At 37.6% G+C, this 21,108-nt stretch overlaps 1 protein-coding gene across 2 annotated transcripts in view; it reads left to right on the top strand.

Moving 5' to 3' along the window:
• The window catches only part of SLC25A13 (solute carrier family 25 member 13), a 98,650-nt gene that overhangs the window by 14,803 nt on the left and 62,739 nt on the right, over positions 1–21,108 (top strand). For both annotated transcript variants that reach the window (XM_079300638.1, XM_079300639.1), the window contains exons 2-4: positions 7,584–7,637; positions 12,257–12,399; positions 18,835–18,950. In XM_079300638.1, coding sequence (XP_079156764.1) covers positions 7,584–7,637; positions 12,257–12,399; positions 18,835–18,950 — 313 coding nt within the window. The remainder of the gene's footprint in view (positions 1–7,583; positions 7,638–12,256; positions 12,400–18,834; positions 18,951–21,108) is intronic.

The following is a 21,108-nucleotide window of genomic DNA, read 5'->3' as shown; positions in this document are numbered from 1 at the left end:
TGTTAATATTGAAGGTAAGAATTGTGAAATAAAATGTTAAACTGCCTTTACTTTGTACTCCCTGTGTTCAGGGAGATTATGTAATAATTTTAAACTAAAGCCCATATGGTGCTAGTTGAGCAAACAGTGATACCTTTGTTTATAGGCAAAAGAGAGCGTGTTTGCAAACACATATTTTGGCATATGTGTTTTGAGATGACAGGTAAAAATCCTTTAAGGGAGAGGGATACTTTGTTAATGTGGAAGTCCAGTTTTTTGGTAGTCAAGGCTTATTGGCATGTTTATATGGAAAAGGTTGATAGTTACTGTGACTCAGCTTTCACAGACCATGGCCATGCTTCCCATGACCCAATATGTCACTCTGTTGAGTGCTGCAGGGATAGAAAAAAAACCCCCAATAAATAACACCCTTTTTTATTTCAAGTAGCAAAGTGTTATCATTTGCCCAAATATGTGCTGGAATGCTCCTGTTATTTTTGTTATCTATGGGGAAGAGTTCCTGACCCCAGGACTTCAGCTTTTCTTTGAGTCTCACATTTACAGCCTTTTAATAATTTTATTTGGTGTTTGTGATTTCTTTCCATTGTGCAGGTGTCATTTGCTCTTTTTAAGGTTGTAGATTGGATCCATATACACATAAGGGTTCATGCCCACTCCCACACCCTTCCCAGTTTGCTGTGCTGATGAGATGTAGCATTTTGAATAGAGCTGAATAGGTGAAATAGATTATAAATATGATCTTGAAAAGTGAACTTCTGTCTTCAAAGAATAAAACACCACACTGAAACAAAACACATTTACCTGTCAGTTATTCCTACATAATTCCTGTCATGCAATTATTAGTCGACATGTAATGTATAGGAACTTTTCTCCAGCACATTTCCTTTATTTGCTCATTAACAAGCATGAAGTCACAAATTACAGATTACTCTAGCAACACCTTAAGATGCTGCCTATAGACTTTACAGAAGTTTGTGGGGACTGATTGCACACAACCAAATTGTTCAATTTTTTTGTTATTATAGAATTAGTAGTTGCTTAAGAGCAGGTCATTCTGATCTTGCTTACTCACTGGGACCTTGTGTTGACATCTGGGAGAGAAAATTATTCACAACCCTTTTATAATGTTGTTCAGGGTGTCTATTCTTGCCCTTGTTGGTTGTGTAATTCATGAAGGTGTGAGGTGTAATATGGAATGCCTGTTCTTAGGTTTTCTTGTACTATATGATGTCAGGTGCAGTTGAAAACTCTCAAGATGTTTCCAGGGAGTGCAGCATCATACCATTATTTTGAATCTTTGGATTGTGACTTTTCTTGGTGGAAGGACCTCTTTAGGCTGTTATAGCTGCTTTGTGCTATGGCAGGGGAAAGTGAGTGTTTGGGTGGTGTATGGTGTCTGAAGCTTGAAGCCAGGTGAAACAGGAGTGATTGTCTCCATTAAAGCTGTGAACTGTTGGGAGCCTTGAGCACCCTGAGCATGGGAACCTTGGAGAGGCTTGTTACTATCCTGTATGCTGCATTCAGAGTTGGATCTCTCTGGACTCACTGTTGCTCTGCACAGCTGTGAGATGATGCTTCCTGAAGGTGCCACCTCCTGAGAGCCATGGTGTTAAAAGGCCTTTTGTCTTGTCACCTACCCATTGCTTTATCCTGGCTGAAATGCATACTTTATGTTAGTAACATTAAGTCCCAGGTAAGATTCATGCTGCCCTAATAATCTGCCAATTCTCCCTTATAGTTTGTGAATGATAACAGTATCATTCAATATCTTCTCTGTCTGCCTTCTTCAGAAACTGCTTTCAATTCTGCTTGTCCTAGTCTGGAGGCTGACTACAAACAGTTTGTTCCTAACTCCATTTTCTGATAAGTGCTTAAAGTTTGGAGGGGTTTGTATTGGCCACATTATGGTGCTTTTTCCTTTAGTTAAATGATTTTGCTGAGCAGTGGCAATGCCTAGCTATTTTACCTTTGTATTGGGGTAGTACTATCGTCCTTCTATTTTCCAGGTCTTTAAATACAAAAATTGTGGAAGTACACAGTCTAAATGTATTTTTATGTAATATTGATTAGCTAATCTTGGAAATTTTTGTAGCAGTTTTTCTTAAGATATTGCTTGCCACCTTGGTTTCTGTACCTACTTGCAAGTATTGGACAAACTGGAAAAGGTTTTTCCTTTATGTATATAGTTAGTAACTGTGTGTTGGTCCCCATTCAGTTTGTGTGCCAAAATACTATGGCTCAATGGGAATCTCCTTGTGTGAGAACCATCTTATGAACAAGCCATCTGCATTTGTTCTGTGACTTTGAAAGTAGGATCAAAGCTAGAAGGTAATTACACAATAAAGTAGGTTAGCTTTGATGCACTTGGGGGAAGTGAGGCTTCCCCCTCCCATAGTGCAGAAGACTGAGAATTACCCCGAGATTTATAATGATGATGGAGTGAAGATGGATGTGAGTGGTTTTGCCTGAGATATGCTGTCTTTGTGAGCTAACAAATTCATTTGTTTTCACCAATCTGTGGAACAGACTCAGCACAACTTTCTGGTTTCAACAGTGTTTATTCTGTATCTCTTCATGCTGAACCATCTGAAAAGATCCTATAGAAGACTGTTGATTATTGTTAATAGCATTCATTTATCTTAGCTTCTCTAGGTGTTATTAGACAAAGGAGTGCAGTAACTGCTGCTTAGTGTAGGGTTAGACTTTTGCAAAGAGTAGTTGAAATCATTGACTGTGAGGATCAGAACAGTTTCTAGAAAAGAAAGGTTTTTGTTTCAAGGCTGATTGTGCTCAGCTGGTCAGACTGGCTGTACCACCTTCTTGGTAGTTATCAACTTCTCTTGCAGTTCTTACCCTAAGCCTTTGAGCAGCTATGCCAAATGCCACCTGAACTGTATTTTCCTAGGAGAAATACTCGGTTTACTGTTGAGAAGGTCTGTTGAGAAGGTTTTTTGATCTGCATTCAGTGCCAGCTCTCCTTACAGTTGTCTGATTTTCTGCTTGGTGAGCTGGTCCACATCTTGCTTGAAGTCGTCCTTGTCATGTCAAGTTCTGTGTAGTTGACTTTTCATTGTAGATCAGTCAAATTCTTTTACTGCAGAAGGAATGGCAGTTCTTTAGCTGAGGTGAGAATATGCATGTTGGACTAACAGAAAATGCTTATTGGGGCAGCTAAAACAGTTCTTGCACAGATGCTGATGCAGAACACTTGCAGCTTATGATATGGGTATGATGATGGAAAGTGACCGAGGAGAGTTGCTAGGTTAGAAGAATTATTATATGTGTTTATGGTAGTATTAGTCTAAATGTGGAAGACAGGTAATTCTCATCTACATGGAAAGGTTAATTGTATTAAAATAAAAACTGGAGTGCTCTTTTAGCGTAATACTTTAACAGTATTAATGGGCTTCTGGTCTGAATTCAGACTTGGCCAGTAACTGTGCTTTAGCTGGTTTCTTATATTCCAGTCACTCATTTGAACAAGAATGTAAGGTCAAACCCCAGTTTGATCTCCTTTGGAGTTGCACATTTGAAGTGTATCTGTATACTTTTAGCCAGAAGGAAACATTACGATGATCTAATCTGACCTCTTACATAAATTGGGCCACATGTGTTTGAGTCTTACAGGTGGACTCAATAACTTGTGATGAAACTAAAGAATATTTCTACAAGACATAAGGTTTTGATTTTAATTTGAGGTCTTTTAGTGGTATGAAATACATTGCATTCTTTAGTTGTGTTTAAGAATGGATGAACTTCTGAAAAATAATCTTAATTTCAACACAAGTTCCAAGAGTTTGTGATCACTTGTTGAGCCTTTCATCAAACATCTTTTCTCTGTACATGACTGTAGATGACTGAGCTCACTGCTGTCAGCCCTGCCACAGCTCTGGCTCTCTGCTTGGAGAAGGACTGCTGTCCAGCATCTTACCTGCTCAGTGTCACAGGGTTTTGGAAGATGCTGAGGTGTAGGGGGTCAGCCTTACCTCTGTCAACTTTTTCCTTCACATCTCAGTTGTACTCAGATTAAACCAAGAGAAAGAAAGAGTATGAGCTGTTTATCTCTTTATCTTCGGTGAGGACTTGCTGTTGTTGCAATAAACTTTCTGGAGTATTGTAGTAATTCCCAATTCCTGGATCATAAGCACCTTTCTACTCTATTCAGACTGTGGCTTCTAAAGTGATCTTTGCCTTAAAGGTGAAAAGATCAGATACTATATTTTTGCCATTAGATTAATGTTATATGGATATTAATTATGATTTTCCTTTTTCTTTTTTGCCCACCCATCCTGTTGTTCTTCACTATCCTTTTTCTTTCTTGCCCACCTGTGTTGTTCTTTACTGGATGGAGCACACTCACTATGTTATTAGTCTTTTTGTGTCTTTTAATTTCATGTGGTCTTTCACAACCTGTTTCTTCTACTTTGTGTGTGACAAATATATTTAATAGAATTGGTTGGAAATGCAATATAATCTTCTCTGACTCTAAATGGATTCTGTTTTCTTGTGTTGCACAGTTATATTTTATGGAAAGACTCTGCATTTAATTTTGAGTAGGAAGTGACACTGAAAATGCATGTCTCTGTAAACTGAGTATAAGTCAATGAGGAGAAAGATCTGCTGGAGAAAATGGGCTGAAATTAAGGTCAAGGTGCAAGGGACTCTAAAGATATGATGAGCTGCAGCCTGCAAATCAGTCTGTGTTACTGTCTCTCACAGAGTTTTCCCTTTCTCTGTGTGCCCTTTGTTGAATGTTTTTAGTAATGGGAGGGACTCAGTGTTTTAAGTGCAATTCTTTTATTGCCTGTTCTGTTTCATTCTTCATATATAACACACATGTACACGCACTGTGTTGCTAAAGACTTTCAGGTGTCCACCTTAGGAATGAAAATCCCTGCTGATATTTTCTATACATTATCCCAGTCTTTCCTGTAGAGTGTTCTAACTTGATTATAGTCCTTCACTTCAATTGATGTACTCTGTTGTCTCCTGGGTTTTTTTTAATAGTACATGTTGTTTGTTGGAGGGCTTTCTCTGGTGAACCTTACTTAATAGAAGTAGCTGTGTCTGTTACATAGTATTTATTTGTAAAAAGCAGTGACAACATTATTTCCCTCAGATCTCCTTTATCAAATGGCTTCTTATGCCGCTAGAGAGGCGTTAGGCCTGCCAGCTCATCGCTGGTTTTATCTTTATGGAGAAAAGATGGGAGTAAAATGGAGAAGACTTTCCAGTAACAAAACACATCACCTAAACCCAGTTATGTGGGAGTCAGTGAATATCACTTGAGATGACTGGAGGAGAAGCAGCTTTTGTCTGTGGTTCACTTTCCATCAAACATGCTACCTGTCAGCTTGCAGTCTTGTTGGCATCAGGTTACTGATGACATAGCAATTTACAGAATGGTATGGAAAGTGATATTTTGACCTTTTTAAGAGTGGGAATCTTCTAGTAACACCTGTCATCAGGATCTGTTTTTAAGGTTGTGTGTGCAGCTTCAGCCTTGCCCATATCTGAATATGGATGAAAAACTGAATTAAATACTTATTTTAGCCTCTGCTATGGCTGCATTAGCATCAGTCTTCCTGAAGTTCTCATGTAATGTAATAGAGGCTCTTTTCTTCAGCTGGGACCAGATGCACCTTTCAGAATGCACACTGGTAGATGTCACAAGGATGCACCAATTAGCATGGTGTTAACCATGCCTTTCCTCTCCTGTTTGCTGAGGAATGGAAGAAGGTGGAAGTAGACTGTGGGAAATGGAGAAAAGCTGTGGTATGCAGTGCTGTTTGGGTTTCCAGTCTGCAGCTCTTCTCTGCATTTATTGACCTAACCAACTTCAACCTGTCTTTCAGTATGTGGCTTTAAGAAATTGACAGTTAAAAAACACCACTTAGCTTTCTGTGATGGTATAAAGTTTACACTTTAAGACAGGTGAAGTATGATACTGATTTATATTTGCTGGCTAAAGGTGTTTGAAGTGTCTTTCCTTTGCCTGTATAGTGGTATGACTCTGGACTGAAGTGACATAGAAATGCTATTTTTTTTCTTTCCATGGAGTTCCCAGTTGCTCTAGACTATCAGATTTTTTCAAACAGGGTTAAATTAAATCTCTGCTCACAATAATTATATTAAGGACAGCTTGCATTTTAGAAAACACACATTTTTGCATTCTTTGCTCCGTAACTACACTTCAATCTTTTGTGACTGTTTTCATGTAGATTTCTGTGCAGGCACAGAACTGGGACTCTATCTGTGGGCTTTGTCAGTTGAGTTAGCATAGGTGTGGTTTTTCCCTTTTAAAAAAACTTCTAGATTTTTATAAGACACCTTAATCATACACTTTTCTTAAAATACTCTGGGTTCTGGTTTGTTTTTTTGTGGGGATTTTTTGTTCTCCTTTTTAGGTTTTAAATGACCCATTTAGGGTGAGGACAAACTTACTGAAGTTTCATCATTAAGTGTATATGTGAGGATGTAATGCTGTTGTACAGACTTACACAGACTCCTTCAATTTTCTGCAGTAGGTCAGTATGCTTCTAGAAATGCATTTGTCTTTACAGTCTATCATTGCTATAAAGAGTTAGGAAACTGAAGTAGTGTTTTATTGGTAGCATTTCTGATGTTTCATTCTTAAATGAAGGTAAGATTGTCTGTCTTGTTCTTTGGCTGTTTATTCCCCAGTGCAAATTTTTTTTGGAAATCCAGGTTTGCTTGCAAAGTATTTGCTTTTTTAATTTTGAATTGATTGTTCTGAATTGACTTGTCAGATGAGGTTTATTTTGTTAGCAGGCAAGATTTTATCAAAGTGTCCTGAAGAAGGATAGGGAAATTATAGTAGGCACAGACTGAGGAGACCCATCCACCTACTGCCAAAAGCAGCAAAAGGATTGTATGGTATATCAACCAGGATAATACTGATAAACTTAGTCCATAGTGGGTTGAATATTTTTGTGTCAGGTTTTTGAAAAAAAAATCTAATTATTTTTGGCTTGTGTTGTTAAATGTAACTTAGATTTTAGTTTGAACTTGTTAATTTGATCTGTAGAAAAATCTAGATACTCTGCTTTCTGAATTAATCTCATTAAAAATATCTACACTGTGAGTTTAAAATGGTGTTAGTAATAAACTAAATAGTTACATTGAAATTCAGTTTTTTAGGGAGCTGCTTTCTTGAACAAGTTTGTGAATCTGAGTATTTAATTCTTGCCATTTATCACTTAAGGACTGCATCTGGTACTTTATCTTTAGGTGAAAGGTGCTGAAAGTGTAAAGATCTATGGTAAAAATTGTATAATGCTGAATCCCAGCAGAAATATGCTATATGGATTTGATTCTTGGATGTTTATGACTTGTTAATGTATGCTTGTGTAAGAGTTGCATAAGAAAAGCAGAACAAAAATGTTGAATAACCTTATGTAAGTGTGAAATGCATAAAATGAGCATGGCCAAATAAAGCAATTTATCTAAGATGAACATTTATTTTTATCACTCATTCTGTTGTTTATGTTCTTGTTTTTAAATGACACTTTGACACCTTTTGTGTAAGTTATGCATATTAATGTAATTGTATTTACTTGTAGGTGGCTCTAACCAAAAGAGCTGATCCAGCTGAGTTGAAAACAATATTTTTGAAGGTATGTATAAAGTAAATATTTTACTCTCTCTGCTTAAATTTTTCATATCTTTTGCTCCATTATTACAGCATACAACTCTTGATAGTTTTTTTTCCAACCACTAATCATTCACCGTATTATTACCATGTTAGACTTAAATACCATTATCAGAATTGAACAATGCTCACCAAAAAGTCAGATATATTCCTGAGTGATTATTGTACTGACTCAGAAGAAGTATTGCTATCTTAGAAAAAACCCACATTGTTCAGAGAATGTGGTAGGAGTTTCACTATTGTTCCTACATGTGGAAAAATGTTCATGTAGACATCTTACTGTTAGATGGTTTGGTAAACTTTCTTCTTCCATTCTTGCCATCCTTCCTTCCTTTGGTTATCTCTGCTTTTGTTATTTGTAGAAGTGTTGGGAAGACCATCTTGTGAAGTGCTGATCATATTTATTATTTAACTGAAATTCCTTCTCTTTTGACTTGCTGTGGAAAGCATGCAAGCAAAGAAATTACTCACCTACTTGCTAATATACTTGAGAGAAGTGTGCTTTAGTGTTTTGCTGAAAACTGGAAGGTGATTCTCCAGCCCTACTCTGTTCTGGTGAGACCCCTCCTGCAGTGCTGCATCCAGACCTGGGACTCCCAACATGGGAAGGATTTGAACCTGTTGGAGTTAGTCCAGAGGAGGGTCACAAAGATGATCAGCTTACTGGAGCACTTTTGCTTGAAGACAGACTGAGAATTGGAATTGTTCAGCCTGGAGAAGAGTTGGCTCCAGGGAGATTTTACTGCAGCCTTTCAGTACTTCAAGGGACCCTACAAGTAATCTAGAGAGGGATATTTTACAAATACAGGGACATTTTACAAAAACATGTAGTGATAAAACAAGGGGGAATGACTTTAAACTGAAAGAGAGTAGGTTTAGGTTAAGGAAGTAAGGAAGAAACTCTTACTGTCAGGTTGGTATATGCCCAGAATAATTAGCCCAGAGAAGCTGTGAATGCCCCATCCCTGGAAGTGTTCAAGGCCAGATTGGATGGGGCTTTGAGTAACCTGGTCTAATGGAACATGTGTGTGCCTATGGCAGGCAGGTTGGAACAAGATGGTCTTTAAAGTCCTTTCCAACCCAAACTACTCTGTGATTTTGTGAAAGTAGCTTTCTTTGACCCATTTCCTAAATTTAAATCACTATTTCTAGCCTTCCTAAGATTTATTAGTCCAGTATCTGAGTAAGTTTGTTGTTCTGGTATTAAAAAAAAACAAGTAGAAAAATTTGTGGTTCTGAAGAGTAAGTATGAGGTAAATGCCACAGTGCTATTAGAGAGTTGTTATATCTGAATTATTTCTGTGGAGGTGTTGAGGGCCTGAGAGAGCTCATATCTTTCCACTTTCTTCCCTCCATCTTTGCTCTCCAGCATCATGCCCCACTCTGCAAGTAGTTCTTGGTATTTTTTCCATTGTCCCTTGTGAGCTATTATTAACAATATGTGTAGGTGTCACAATGTATATTGCCTGTATTTATAGTTTTATTATATGTCAGTATTTATAGCTCTGAAATCAGATTTTCAGTTGAGAAAGTCAGGATTTAACTTCTTAAGTCCTGGAACTTGTGTCTCTCAGGAGAGCAAAAAGACTCTTGGAAAAGAAGGGATTATGTGGTTTGCAGAGGAACATACTTGTAGAGCAGGAGCACAGCAGCAGAAAAAGCAGACAGGGTGCAGACCACTAACCTGAGAAGACAGGAACATAGTAGCAGCATTGAGGAAGTAAATAAGCACACTGGAGAGAAGGCTGATTGCATCTGAACTATGAGGTGATCCTCAGCTGGAGAGTGGGGAGGTTGGTTAGTTGGTTTGCTGAGAATAGTGTAAAAATTGTTTCCTACCTGCCTGTGGGTGTTCATCTCTCTTGCATTTCTTAAGATTGTAGCTCCCTCAACCTTCTGATTTGGTGGATTGAATAGGTTGTAGTTTAGCACACTGAATGCCACCTCTGACTTCTTTTTCTTCCTCTTTTGCTTTCCCTTCCACTAAAAAGAAGGGATCCCAGTAAAGTGGAGTAATGAAATACAAGCTAAATGTTTTGTTCAGTGTAATGCTGAATTGTCATGTGGCTTACTCCCAAGAAGGAAAAATGATGAGTAAATGTGTTATGTTATTTCATGGTCTACAGATGAGTGATACTCAGAGTGTTAATTAAGCTTCTCCAGACTATTTTAAGTGGTGAAGCCAATACAGTTGCTTCTGCAGATTGTGGAATGTTCACTTACAAAATAATTTGACAGTCATTCTTTCCTACTTCAATTAAGAATTAAAGAATATGATTGCCATTTAGGAATGGTACCCACAGTGTAGAAATAAATGTGAAATTATCAGTTTCAATGCTGTGGATTGCAGTCAACTTTTAGCACATTTAGTATGTCAAATCCCCAATAGAATGTTTGCAAATCTTACTTAAAATGGGGTTAAACTTGTTATTACTTGACTATCTAAAATGTATGTAAATAAGTTACCAAAAAGCCATTAAGTACTATTATATAATATCAAATTCTCTGTGGGTATAATTGTCAAAGTGGGGGGAGATAAAATTGTAAAGAACCAATTTTTAAATGTTGCTCCTCCAAAACGAATAGAATTGATGTTTTTTTCTTTTTGTTATGATAATTTCCAAGAGTACTTCTTCTAAGTCTTGTAATATAACCCCTAAGAGATTAGATTTTAGTCAAAGTGATCAAGCTGACATTTTTCAAGGTCATTTTCTATATGTAGTATAGAGTACGTGATTGGATTTCAAATACTCCTGAGCAAATCACAATGACAAGAAACAGGGGGACACTGAAACCTTGTGCTGTTTTCTGTTATTGAGTGCCCTAGCAGGGGGTGAGCCTGGATGAAAAAAAAGAAATATAGAAGCATAGGCTGTCTGACTTATTTGATTTGTTTCTCAATAGCAGCTGTGTTAAAAGTTTCCGAGGCTGGGATTTGGAATGGTTCTGTCTTTCTGCAAATGATTACATTGAAATCAATTGATCTGTTAGTTCTTATAAAAGTATACAATTCAAAATTCCTTGCAGTGTAGCAAGTAGAAAGCATGTGTTACAGTGTCTATTGAAACAGGAATCCTTTAGCACTAACCAATATATAGATACCAAAGTGAGTTATGTTTTGTTGGGCTTGCTTCTCTGAAGCCTTGTTTCCTGAAGATACTGCTTTACCTAAAAATGGTATTTATATAGCACTAGAAAAAAAAATAATCTACTTACTGTAACATTTTGGCATCCCTCTGAGAGTTATATGCCTACAGCAGGTGTAACAGTACACTGCAGGCACCAGTATGAAATGAGAACTGGCAGTTTTTGTCCCTTAGCAGAGCATGGTAATGTGAAAGAAAACGTGTTTGAAGTACACTACAAAATAGCCATAGACATCTAATTTATTTATTATTTTAGTGTAGATAATGCTCTGTGGGAAGCTGCAGTGATAGTTTATCATCCTACTTTGCCTTAAAAAAAATTAAAAAGAGAAATCAGCAGTTTCTTTCCTATTCTCAGTGCACATTTGTTACCCTAGGATAGACCAGTTTCCCTTAAAACTAACACACAGTTCTGCATATCTTGTCTGAGATTTCCTCTTAATGATTATCCTTACCCTTTCACTTTCCTTGAAATATGTTCTTCAGGGTTGATTTCATATTTGATCTTCAGAAAGTGAGGACTTTAAAATTTGAGGAATGGCCTAGCAATGAGGGTAGAGGTGGTAACAAATGAAATTTTATGCATTTATTTAGATGTTATCTTCAAAAATGTAAATACTACTTTTATTTGTAACATATTACTGGCGACTTCACATGGGAGCAAATATGCTTGGGTCTGTCAATAGCTGTTTTCTGGAGAAGCATGCTAGTAACTGTGTGCAAAGCATGGATAATGTCTGGCAGTGTCAGAACTCTTTCCTTATTTCTGTAATGTGCTGAACTGTCAAAGTTTGTGTTTTACTGCTACATTTTTTTCTGCAAATGCTGTTCTTCTGCCTCCTTTCAGCAATTCAGCAAAGGAGAAGTGTCTGTAGGTTCTCTTTTCCTTAAGGACCAGCCGTGGCTGGAGGTGATGCAGTGGAGTTCTTCAGAACAGCACCCTCAGGTGGACATTCCTGTGGGATCATTTGCTCCACTGGCATTTTGTGGGTGTCACCAACCCTGTCACTCACCCCAAAGTACAACAGCTGAACGAAGGAGTTGCTTCACATAAATAAGATATGCTGCAGTACCCTACTGCTGTCAAAGTTCCAGTGGGCCTGAGATGCCACATGTGTGCTTGCAAATGTACTTGTGTTTCTTTTTCTACTTCAGAAACATATTCAGTATGGAGCATTTCTAGATTACTATGGAGAAATAGTTGACATGATAATCCAAAAATCCTGTGTCAGCCATTGGTTGTCTGGGAAGCTGAGCCTGCAGCTGCTCAAGTATTCCCTTCTTGCTCTTTCCAGTTTGGGTCCAGGCTGTAGGTTCACTGGAGCAGAGCTGTCATCTGCTGTAACAAAGGCCTGCTCATGGTTGGAAATTATGGGGGTGGTAATAAATGCCTGGAGAAGGATGTCTTGAGGCACTAAATATTGTATTCATTTAACAGTATGCAAGTGTGGAGAAGAATGGAGAATTCTTCATGTCTCCTAATGACTTTGTCACACGGTACCTGAAGATAATTGGAGATGATTTGCCTAATGCAAACACTGTACAGCTCCTTGCAGGTGTGGTGGATCAGACAAAAGATGGGTAAGTGGTTTTTTGTGGTTTTGGTTTTGGTTTGGGGAATTTGTAATTGATTGGTTGATTTTTGTCTTTTTCTGTTGTTCCTTGAAAAAAATATAAAACCATTTTTTCAAACAGTCTGATCCTTGAACAGTGTGGGGAGTTGTTTTATTTTGTTTTGTTTTCCCCTGCAGATCCATAAAGGAATACAGTATCTTTTAAGTGAGAAGAGTAGAAACATTGTTTTCAACTGCAGCTACCATTTAGTGGTGCAAACAATTTTCTGTCTACTATGTATTTTTAATTCATGGAACCTTTCATGTTTGTTGGCTGGCTCCCCTAACTCCTGCTTTTCTTTCCTTCCCTGAGTCTTTCTGTCTCTGTTTACTTTATGTATCTGTCACAAACACATTCAAATAGAAATCCAAAATAAGTTTAGATGGTGTAGGAAGAGATCCTAGAAAAAAGTGCCCCTGCTTTGTTTTGGCATGGTGCTGTTAAAGGTTTTTGCTGCTGTGTTTTTCCTTCAAGAGGGAGGAGCAGCACCTAAGGTATTTAGGGAGCCACTCTGCAGTCTTGGAAGACAGCAGTGAAGTTGGTTGCACATGGTTTGCATTTGAAAGGCCAACTTTGCCAATAGGCAAGATTAGCTACCCTTCCATCTTCCTTCCCCTACTTTAATGAAATCCTAGCATTTGCTTTTGGTACTTGCCCAGGCAAGCTGTCTCTTCATGCCTGTGAATTGTTGAATGCTCCCTTTAAAGTATCTTTAGAGAAACTTGAGAATAATTAGCTATGGACTTGAAGTGTGTAGTTGTGGCATTTTTAGAAACCAGAAAACTTCAGGCATGACTCATATCAGTGGGTGCAGAGAGTAAAATGTGAGATAAACAAAGCATGAGTAGAGAATGCAGTCTTCGTAGAGAACAGATGCAGGATACCTGAGAAGTTTTGCAGAACTTTCTGTGCTCTCTTTTCAGTTCAGTCAGTCTCATGTATTTGGCAGCTGGGCACCTTAAACCTTGCAGATGAGTTAATGTGATGATTGCTGCCCCAGTAAAAGGATTCTGTAAAAGTTTATGTTGGTAACATTGATGGCATCAAGAAAGCCATGGCTTCAGATAGTGTTTGCCTGAAAACATTAAACATTTCTCAGATTTCTTCCCTTGGTTTGATGCCTGCAAAAACAGCATTTTCCAAATTACGTGGCTTCAAATCCGTTTTGTAATAAGAAGATTGAGAACATAATCCATACCTTGTGATTTGGATCTCCCTCACAAACAGAAGCTGGTGTCAGGAAGAACAAAATATGAAACTGTAGCCTATGTGAACTTGTTGACAAGTTGAGATTTCGTAACTTGGGTGATCTTGGAAGAGTTTTGTGGTGTAGTATCGAGGCTTCTAATTGCTGCTTTCTGCCGTGGGTAAGGACTGTTTCTGTAATGCACACTGTGCAGTGGCAGCTGGTAACGTGTCTTTGGAGAGTCTCCTCTGCTATTCAGACTTTCTGTTTAGCTAATATGTGAAAGAATGGAGAAAGTTTGGAAAGTGATTGTCATCCATCTCTCTAACATGGCATTGTAGCATTTTTTGCCACGTGGCTCAGTGTTTGTACCTTGTTCACCTGGTGTTTAGAGTTATTTGCAGAGCAATCATCTGAGGCAAGGGTCAGCTGCTTTTTGGTTCCTGTCATGAAAACTCCTGAAGACAGTAATAGGACTATTGGTCTTCTCCTATTGAATACTGCCAGCTTGGCAGTCCAGAGCTCCCAGTTTTACAGTGAAGCACAAATCAGCTTTTGTTGGTGTTCATTTTTAATAGGCTTGTAAGTGTTAAAAGACTTACACATGGTTAAGGTCATGAGAGTCTGTTCAGTAATTTAATATTTCTTCTGTTATAAAATAGAAGGTATTTTGCAAGAGCAGTGACCAGTTTTTTACAGTGTTGGTGACTTAAAGTAGTGCAGTTCTGAAAATACTGTAGGCTATTTCCAGAAGAATTTATACACTCACTGTCTTGGATCCCTCTTTAATTCTGAAGAAGCATCTGTTGTTCATGACTGTTGAGCATGACCACTTGTCACTGAAAGGGTCAATCTCAATTCAATAAGTGGTTACTGTTAATCTCGTGTAAGTCTAGCCCAATGCCTGCATTGCCAGAGATTAAGGATTTGAGGATCTACCTGAGCTACTGTTGTGACAAAGGTATGAGACCTCTTAAGGGATACTCTGTTGTTCAGTGAATATCTGTTGCCATGGGAGCAAGTTTTGCCTCCATCTTAAGCCAGGGCAGAGGTTTGTTTATTTGATGGGAGGCTTTCCTGCTGTTCTCTTATGGAGGCATGTTTTTAAGGTTTCCTCTATGGAAAGGAAATACTTTCCTTGCTGATGGCCTGACAAACCTTTCAAAGTAGTCAACTGGTAATAACATAGATTTTAATAAGTGTTGTATTGCATGGTTGTTATTGATATGAAACAGATTGAAGAGGCTGGTTCTTGGCCTTAAGCCTCTCACTTCTAACTTAGTTAAAAAAAAAAGAAAAAAAGAAAAAAAAAAAGGCTTCCTTTGGTCTCAGCTGGATCAGAAATTTCCCCAAAATACAGTAGTTTTCTAAAGGCCTATCAGCAGCAGGCCAGGCATTTTCCATCCTGCCTACTGTAATTTCAGATTTTTTGTTGTACTTTTAAACATCTGCCTAACAAAATAAGTATTTACTGCACGTCTCTGTTTGGACTGTAGTAACTAACACTTTACTGAGAAATACCATATACTTTATTTTTAGAAAGGACAAAGTATTCAAAAATAACACTTGGAAATGCCAGCATTTTCCATTATTATTGAATATAAATTTATCCTCTAATGCACCAATTTACACTATACTTAGTTTACCTAGCTTGCAGTGTAAAATAATAGATGTAGCTTCAATTTGTGTCCCATTATGTTACCATGTTTAAATTGCTGATACAGTAAAAACATCTGCATTGATTTCTGAAGAAAACCTCTTCATCATTGCATTTGTATGTATTATTACAGCAGGTGATGGCTTTTTTTCTCTGTGTGGCTGCATGCAGACTTTCTCTGGTGGGAATGTGTTGTGTCCATGGGGTGTCCAGATACCATGGGTGTGAGCAGTGAATAGTGCTTTTGCTGCACCATACCCAGTTGTTCTGTTTAGACTGATGCTCTTGTACGTGGATGCTTTTTAAATATCAAAATTTGAGCCTTCCTGAATAAATTGTGCAGTATTGGCACTGGTAATTGAGGATGTGAAGCTGAAGGAAGACTTTGGCTTATTTGAGTGGAATATCTTCAAAGCTGAAATAAAATTTCGTAAACATTTCAGCTTCCTCTCCTTGTGGTGTTCAAATCACTAGGTTTTTCTCTGCTTTTGTAACATAAATGACTACTTGTTTAGGTATATGAAATAACTCTTAAGTAGTATATTGAAGTCCATGTTAACATGTGCTGTTTAATGACACCTAATGATATTCACTGAAGGGTTATGCTAAACCCAAAAGGGTGATGCTAAACCGGAGAGAAAACGTGTTACCCAGGCAACTACCCTTGTGCAGTATAGAGAAGTGAGCATATGGCTATGTAGTACACATTTTTTCAGCTTCTTTAAGCATTAAGAATCACACGTGTAATTGACTGAAAAATTACTGCTCAGTTACTGTATTGTATGGTCATAATAGAAGTAAATGAATACGTCGTTGTTAGAATAGATCTGTTGGGAATCACTAGCAGGCTAGTCTACTTAGGGAGCAAAAATACAATAAGAAGAAAATAGCTGGTTTAATTAACATGTAAAAATTGGGTTAATTTGAATTCAGCTGGCACAGCAGATATTAATGTCTCTTCTTTAACAGTCTGGCTAGAATTACACAATTCGTACACTTTTAATCTTCCTAGTTCTATGAATAATTGTTTTTAAAACTGAATATAGGGTTATTTTAAGCATTTATCTGAGACTTACTAGGGGGGTTATTGCTTCCTAGTACTGAAAAAAATGCTTCTACCAGTATAAAATCTTGTAACAGTGTTAATACATGTAGTTTTAATCAAACCCAGGCCTAGTAACATAAAATATTCTCTTAACATGGTGCTGGGATTCTGCTGGGATACATGCTGTATTTCTCTTCTATATGTGCTGTCATCACTGTATTGTGATCTATTGATAAGGATATGTGCAGGTTATTTCATATAAAAAGCATCTTTACCAAAATGGTGTTGGCAGAGATTTTACATTTATAATTCAAAACAATCCTACTCTAGAGTCATCTGCTTGTCTTTTTTGTTTTTTCTCTTTGTGTGTATTATAATCTTTGGGACAGAACTCAGTGCTTTGGATCTGTTTACTGCTCTGTCCAGTACGTAGCCAATAATAATAAATGCTAATAGCCTTTTATGGCACTAAGTCACATTGTAACAGACGTATTGTATTGTAACAGACATTAAATTTGTGTAAATGCAGAGCTGAGTAGGTTGTGATATATTGGTTTGAAATTGAAGGAAATGTTACTTTTGAAACGAATTACTTTGGCTTAGTGGGGTGGAAGTTTTCTTCCTTTGAAAGACAGTATCTGTGTAGTCTGTGTAACAGTGGGGAGTACTGGGAGCTCCCAAGGTGTTTAAAGGACTGATGGATTGCTCGTGTGCTAACATGTGCATGTGTAACAAGGCACAGACTTCTTTGCCAGTAAAGCTTAAGGCATTCTTATATGTTTGCTGACATCATTAATTGTGAGTTTAATCTTAGGAATACCTGAGGAGGTTTCTTTTTATTGACTTCTCGCACTATGTTATAATTTATGGTGACAAGCTCCCAGAGTTAATTATTTGTTAGACCATTTCATAGTCTACATTTCTTTTAATTTTATTTATTGCATGTATTTTGAGGAAGGTAGTGTAGAACAGCTTTTAGACCTTCTCTGTTTTTTTAAAAATAAGTCCTCTTTTCTTCATCTTCTCATGTTTTTGTGTTCCTCATGGAGGTTGGCTTGTTACCCTGTGGATGTTTGGCTGCTGATGTGCAGCAAGCTCACTTCTAGTGTTGATCTAGGAGAGCCAGTAGATGTAATCTTTTTACACTTCAGCAAAGCTGAAATACTGTCTCCCATAGTTCCTTCTGGACAAAATGTCCAGCACACAGCTGAATAGCCCTGTGGAAATTGCTGTTTAGTCATGGATCATCATACTACTGTATGATTCTATGCTATACTAGTATAGTATCCAAGTACTGTACTACTTGATGGAAAATTTATTTTTTCCAGCTTACTCAAACTCTTAGTTCTTCACTGGTATTGCATACTGAATAGAAGTTTTCATTGAACTGGCTGCAGTGTCACTTTGGATCAAAGTCCTAAGGATGTAGTTAGTTTCTGTTAAAAATCCCCTGGGTTTTTGTATGTTTCTTGACATTGGATACACTGAATTTTGTGCTTTTCAGAAATAATCCTGGTTCTCCAGCTGCTGCCACATGAACCCATTAAAGCTACATGCCTGCTACACTGCCATAAAACAGCTTGAGAGACAGCAATCTGAACTATCCCACACTGCTAGCAAGCCCTGCCACCACATATTTGAAGATGATTTTAAACTCTATAGCCTAGATGTTAAAGAAACAGCAAAACAGGAGAATAGTTGGCCTTTGCCTCTTTAAGAATAAGAGTTTGATTTCCTTTTGAACTCTTGGGTATGATGCAGAGAAATCAGAGTGTTCAAGGTCTTTCCTGTTATCAAACCTACTGCTGGAAACAATGCCAAGTTGTCTAATTATGTATTTCTGCTTATGAACTAACTTCTGGAAGGACAATTCTGCTTTTATCTATATGCCCTACTACTGTGCTAGCACATTAGGAATCTGGCTGTAATGATGAATTTGAATAAACTGCTCTTGGGCTGAGGAAGAACATGCAGACTACTGATTGAAATTTGTGACTCAACATGCAGGACTGGAGGGCTGTGATGGATGACTAATAAGTTGCTAGCAAAGGGATAACACATTCTGATCGGTTCCTCCTGAAGTGAGTGGCAGCATGTAGGTCTTGAATGGATTTGCTTTCCAAAAGTGCTAAGTACTGAGTCTTGAGGGAAGTTACTAATGTCTTTATTGGCTTTGTCTTGCCAGTGGAGGGAGGTAGGCTCCCCCAGAGGGCAGTTCAGTTAGACATTAAAGCTGAGGTGAGTGGCCATACTGAGTGTTTTGCTTGTTTTATGTTCTGTTGGGACTTGCTGAGAAGGATAATGCCTTGTTCAACAGACATTTCTGTTTAGTGATATAAAGGCTTCCTGACAGCATTTGGGATAGGGCATTTTAGGATAAATTTTAATCCCTACAGAATACATTTTAAACACATTTTGGTTATGGTCTTATTTCTTTTGTATAATCAATATTGTATTTCAGTTTTCTGCAATCAAGTTGGTTTCATAGCTATTGTTTTTTCCTTCATCTTTTAGGTTGATATCCTTTCAAGAGTTTGTGGCATTTGAATCAGTCCTGTGTGCTCCAGATGCATTGTTCATAGTAGCCTTTCAGCTGTTTGACAAGACTGGCAAAGGAGAAGTTACTTTTGGTAAGACATTCTTTGTGCATTCTTAATGTAAAAATTCCTACCTATGCCAAACTGTTTCACCTTCTGTTACTGTAGGAGACAGTGATTGGTAGTGGAATTACACTAATGCCAAGCAACTTTGTGTCTGCACTTTTTAAATCATTCATTTGTGCACAGTATGAAGCCAAAGTCATTGTCATCATCATGGTTTTCCCTGGAGGTCTGGTCACTTCTCTTTTTCTCTTCCCCAACATGCTTGTACTGGTCCAGGCCAGCAGTGATAGGTGACTGTAGGAAATGATTGTAAAACTGCCAGGAAGTTGCCAGAAGACCTGAGTGAATGTTGGGTTTATTTGGTTATTTTTTGTTTGTTAATATATTTATTATATTTCAAGCTGACTTTTAAGGCTTAAAACTGTATTCTGTGAGATTTTACAGTAAAGAATTCATTATTACATTCTCTCTGCCATTTCTTCCCCCTTGAAAATTCAGCTGAGCATTGGAAGTGTGATGTTTGCCCTAGTAATGAGATACACTCAGGCCAGTTTAAAACTGATTAAGAGGATTGTTTATTTCTAGATGTCCTAGGGATAGCTTTTGAGATCTTCAGGACTATCTCCCACCTGCCTAATGAGAAGAGCCATTCAGTATGAAATAAGTATTTAGAATTTTGCAGTTTAGAATAATTTCTGATATTGAGCTTGCACTTGAAAAAGTATGGTATTTTTTTTGCTGAGTACCTACACTGGATAAAATTGCTGTTTCCAGTCTGCTATATTGTTATGGTTATTCTTATACATGGTTATTCTTATACATCAAGTTTTATTGTTTGGTTGTTAAACAGTTCTAAGAAAACGGAAAATTTGATGAAATTGACTCTGTCTTCCCATAGTATATGATTCACACATCCATTGTGTTTTACAAGTCTTTCCTGCACATCTTAATGCTCATTTAAAAATTCCTTCTCTTTCCATTTGAACTAACAATATTCTGTAACCAGTGCTTGAAGCATCACTGTATTCGTTCTACTGTCTCCAAAAAGATTTGCTGTCTATTCTTGTGTCTATTTTGGTTTTTTATTATTTTGGTAGTGTGATGAGGGTGTGAAAGATGTGCCTTATGTGTGCAATATTTCCAAAGTTACTAAAGATGCTAAAGGATTTTCAGAAAAAAATTCTGCAGATGAATGAATTATTGATGAATGGATTATTTTGTGCCTAACATTTTTGTGTGTGTGTGTGGACAGAGAAGCAGTGAGAGATGCCATGCTTTTAAAACAGGAGGGAATGCATATTTTGCTAGCATTTTGTTCCAGTGAAGGCAGACCAGAGTTCCTGGAATGCCTGTGATGTGCAGTTTCTTGTCTGCGTCAGAGCCCGTGGTTGCTTGGAGCACTCATTAATAATCTAGGAAGAACTGTATTCGTTTGATCTGAATGCTGAATCAGTCCAACTTAACTTTTTAGCTCTTGACATTCTTATTCCTATTTTTCCTGCTGTCAAATGCTTCCCTTGGGGTTTGACACAGCGAGTCAAAGGATTTGTTTGGCATTTGATGTCCATTGAAGTCCTTCTAGTGATGAGAGAAAATCCCATGCCAGACTGTATTTAAGGTATTTGAAAGAGGAGACATCCCAACATTGGTAGAACCTCAGATAGCTTTTGTTTAATTCCTTCATCTGAGATCCCTTTTGAAACTGTAGATGTGTTTGTAACTTCTGTGTAGTACCTTGTGGCTACCACCCCAGCAAATGCCCAGGCTGGGGAGGATGGAGGAGCTGTCTCAGTGTTGTGCATTCTCAGCAGAGATGGTTGACCTTTAGAGTTCCTTATTTTCTATCATGAGGACGAAAAAAGAGTTCTATTTTCCTGCTACTATGAAAAAACCCTAATATTTTCATCAAAACATTATTCAAATACTATCCTGTAACTTGGCCACTCAATGCCTCAGTCATGTGTCTTTGAGGCTAATTATGAGATCTTTTTCCATTGACTTGAATGAAAATGGTATCAAGTCCTTATCAAGATTGGGAGATTTAAATAGAGGTTTTGTATGCTGTGGAATTACAGTGTGAAAGGAACAGAAGAATAGGGAAAGGATAATTTTTCAGTATACTGCTGTTAGGTGCAGTATCTCAAGGCTCTCATTTTAAGTTTGTATCTCATTTTATTGTTGTAAA

The sequence above is a fragment of the Erithacus rubecula genome, assembly GCF_903797595.1.
Source record: "Erithacus rubecula genome assembly, chromosome: 3".
NCBI lineage: Eukaryota > Metazoa > Chordata > Aves > Passeriformes > Muscicapidae > Erithacus > Erithacus rubecula.
Note: the sequence above shows the minus strand (reverse complement) of the source record. Positions and strands in the feature narration are given on the sequence as shown.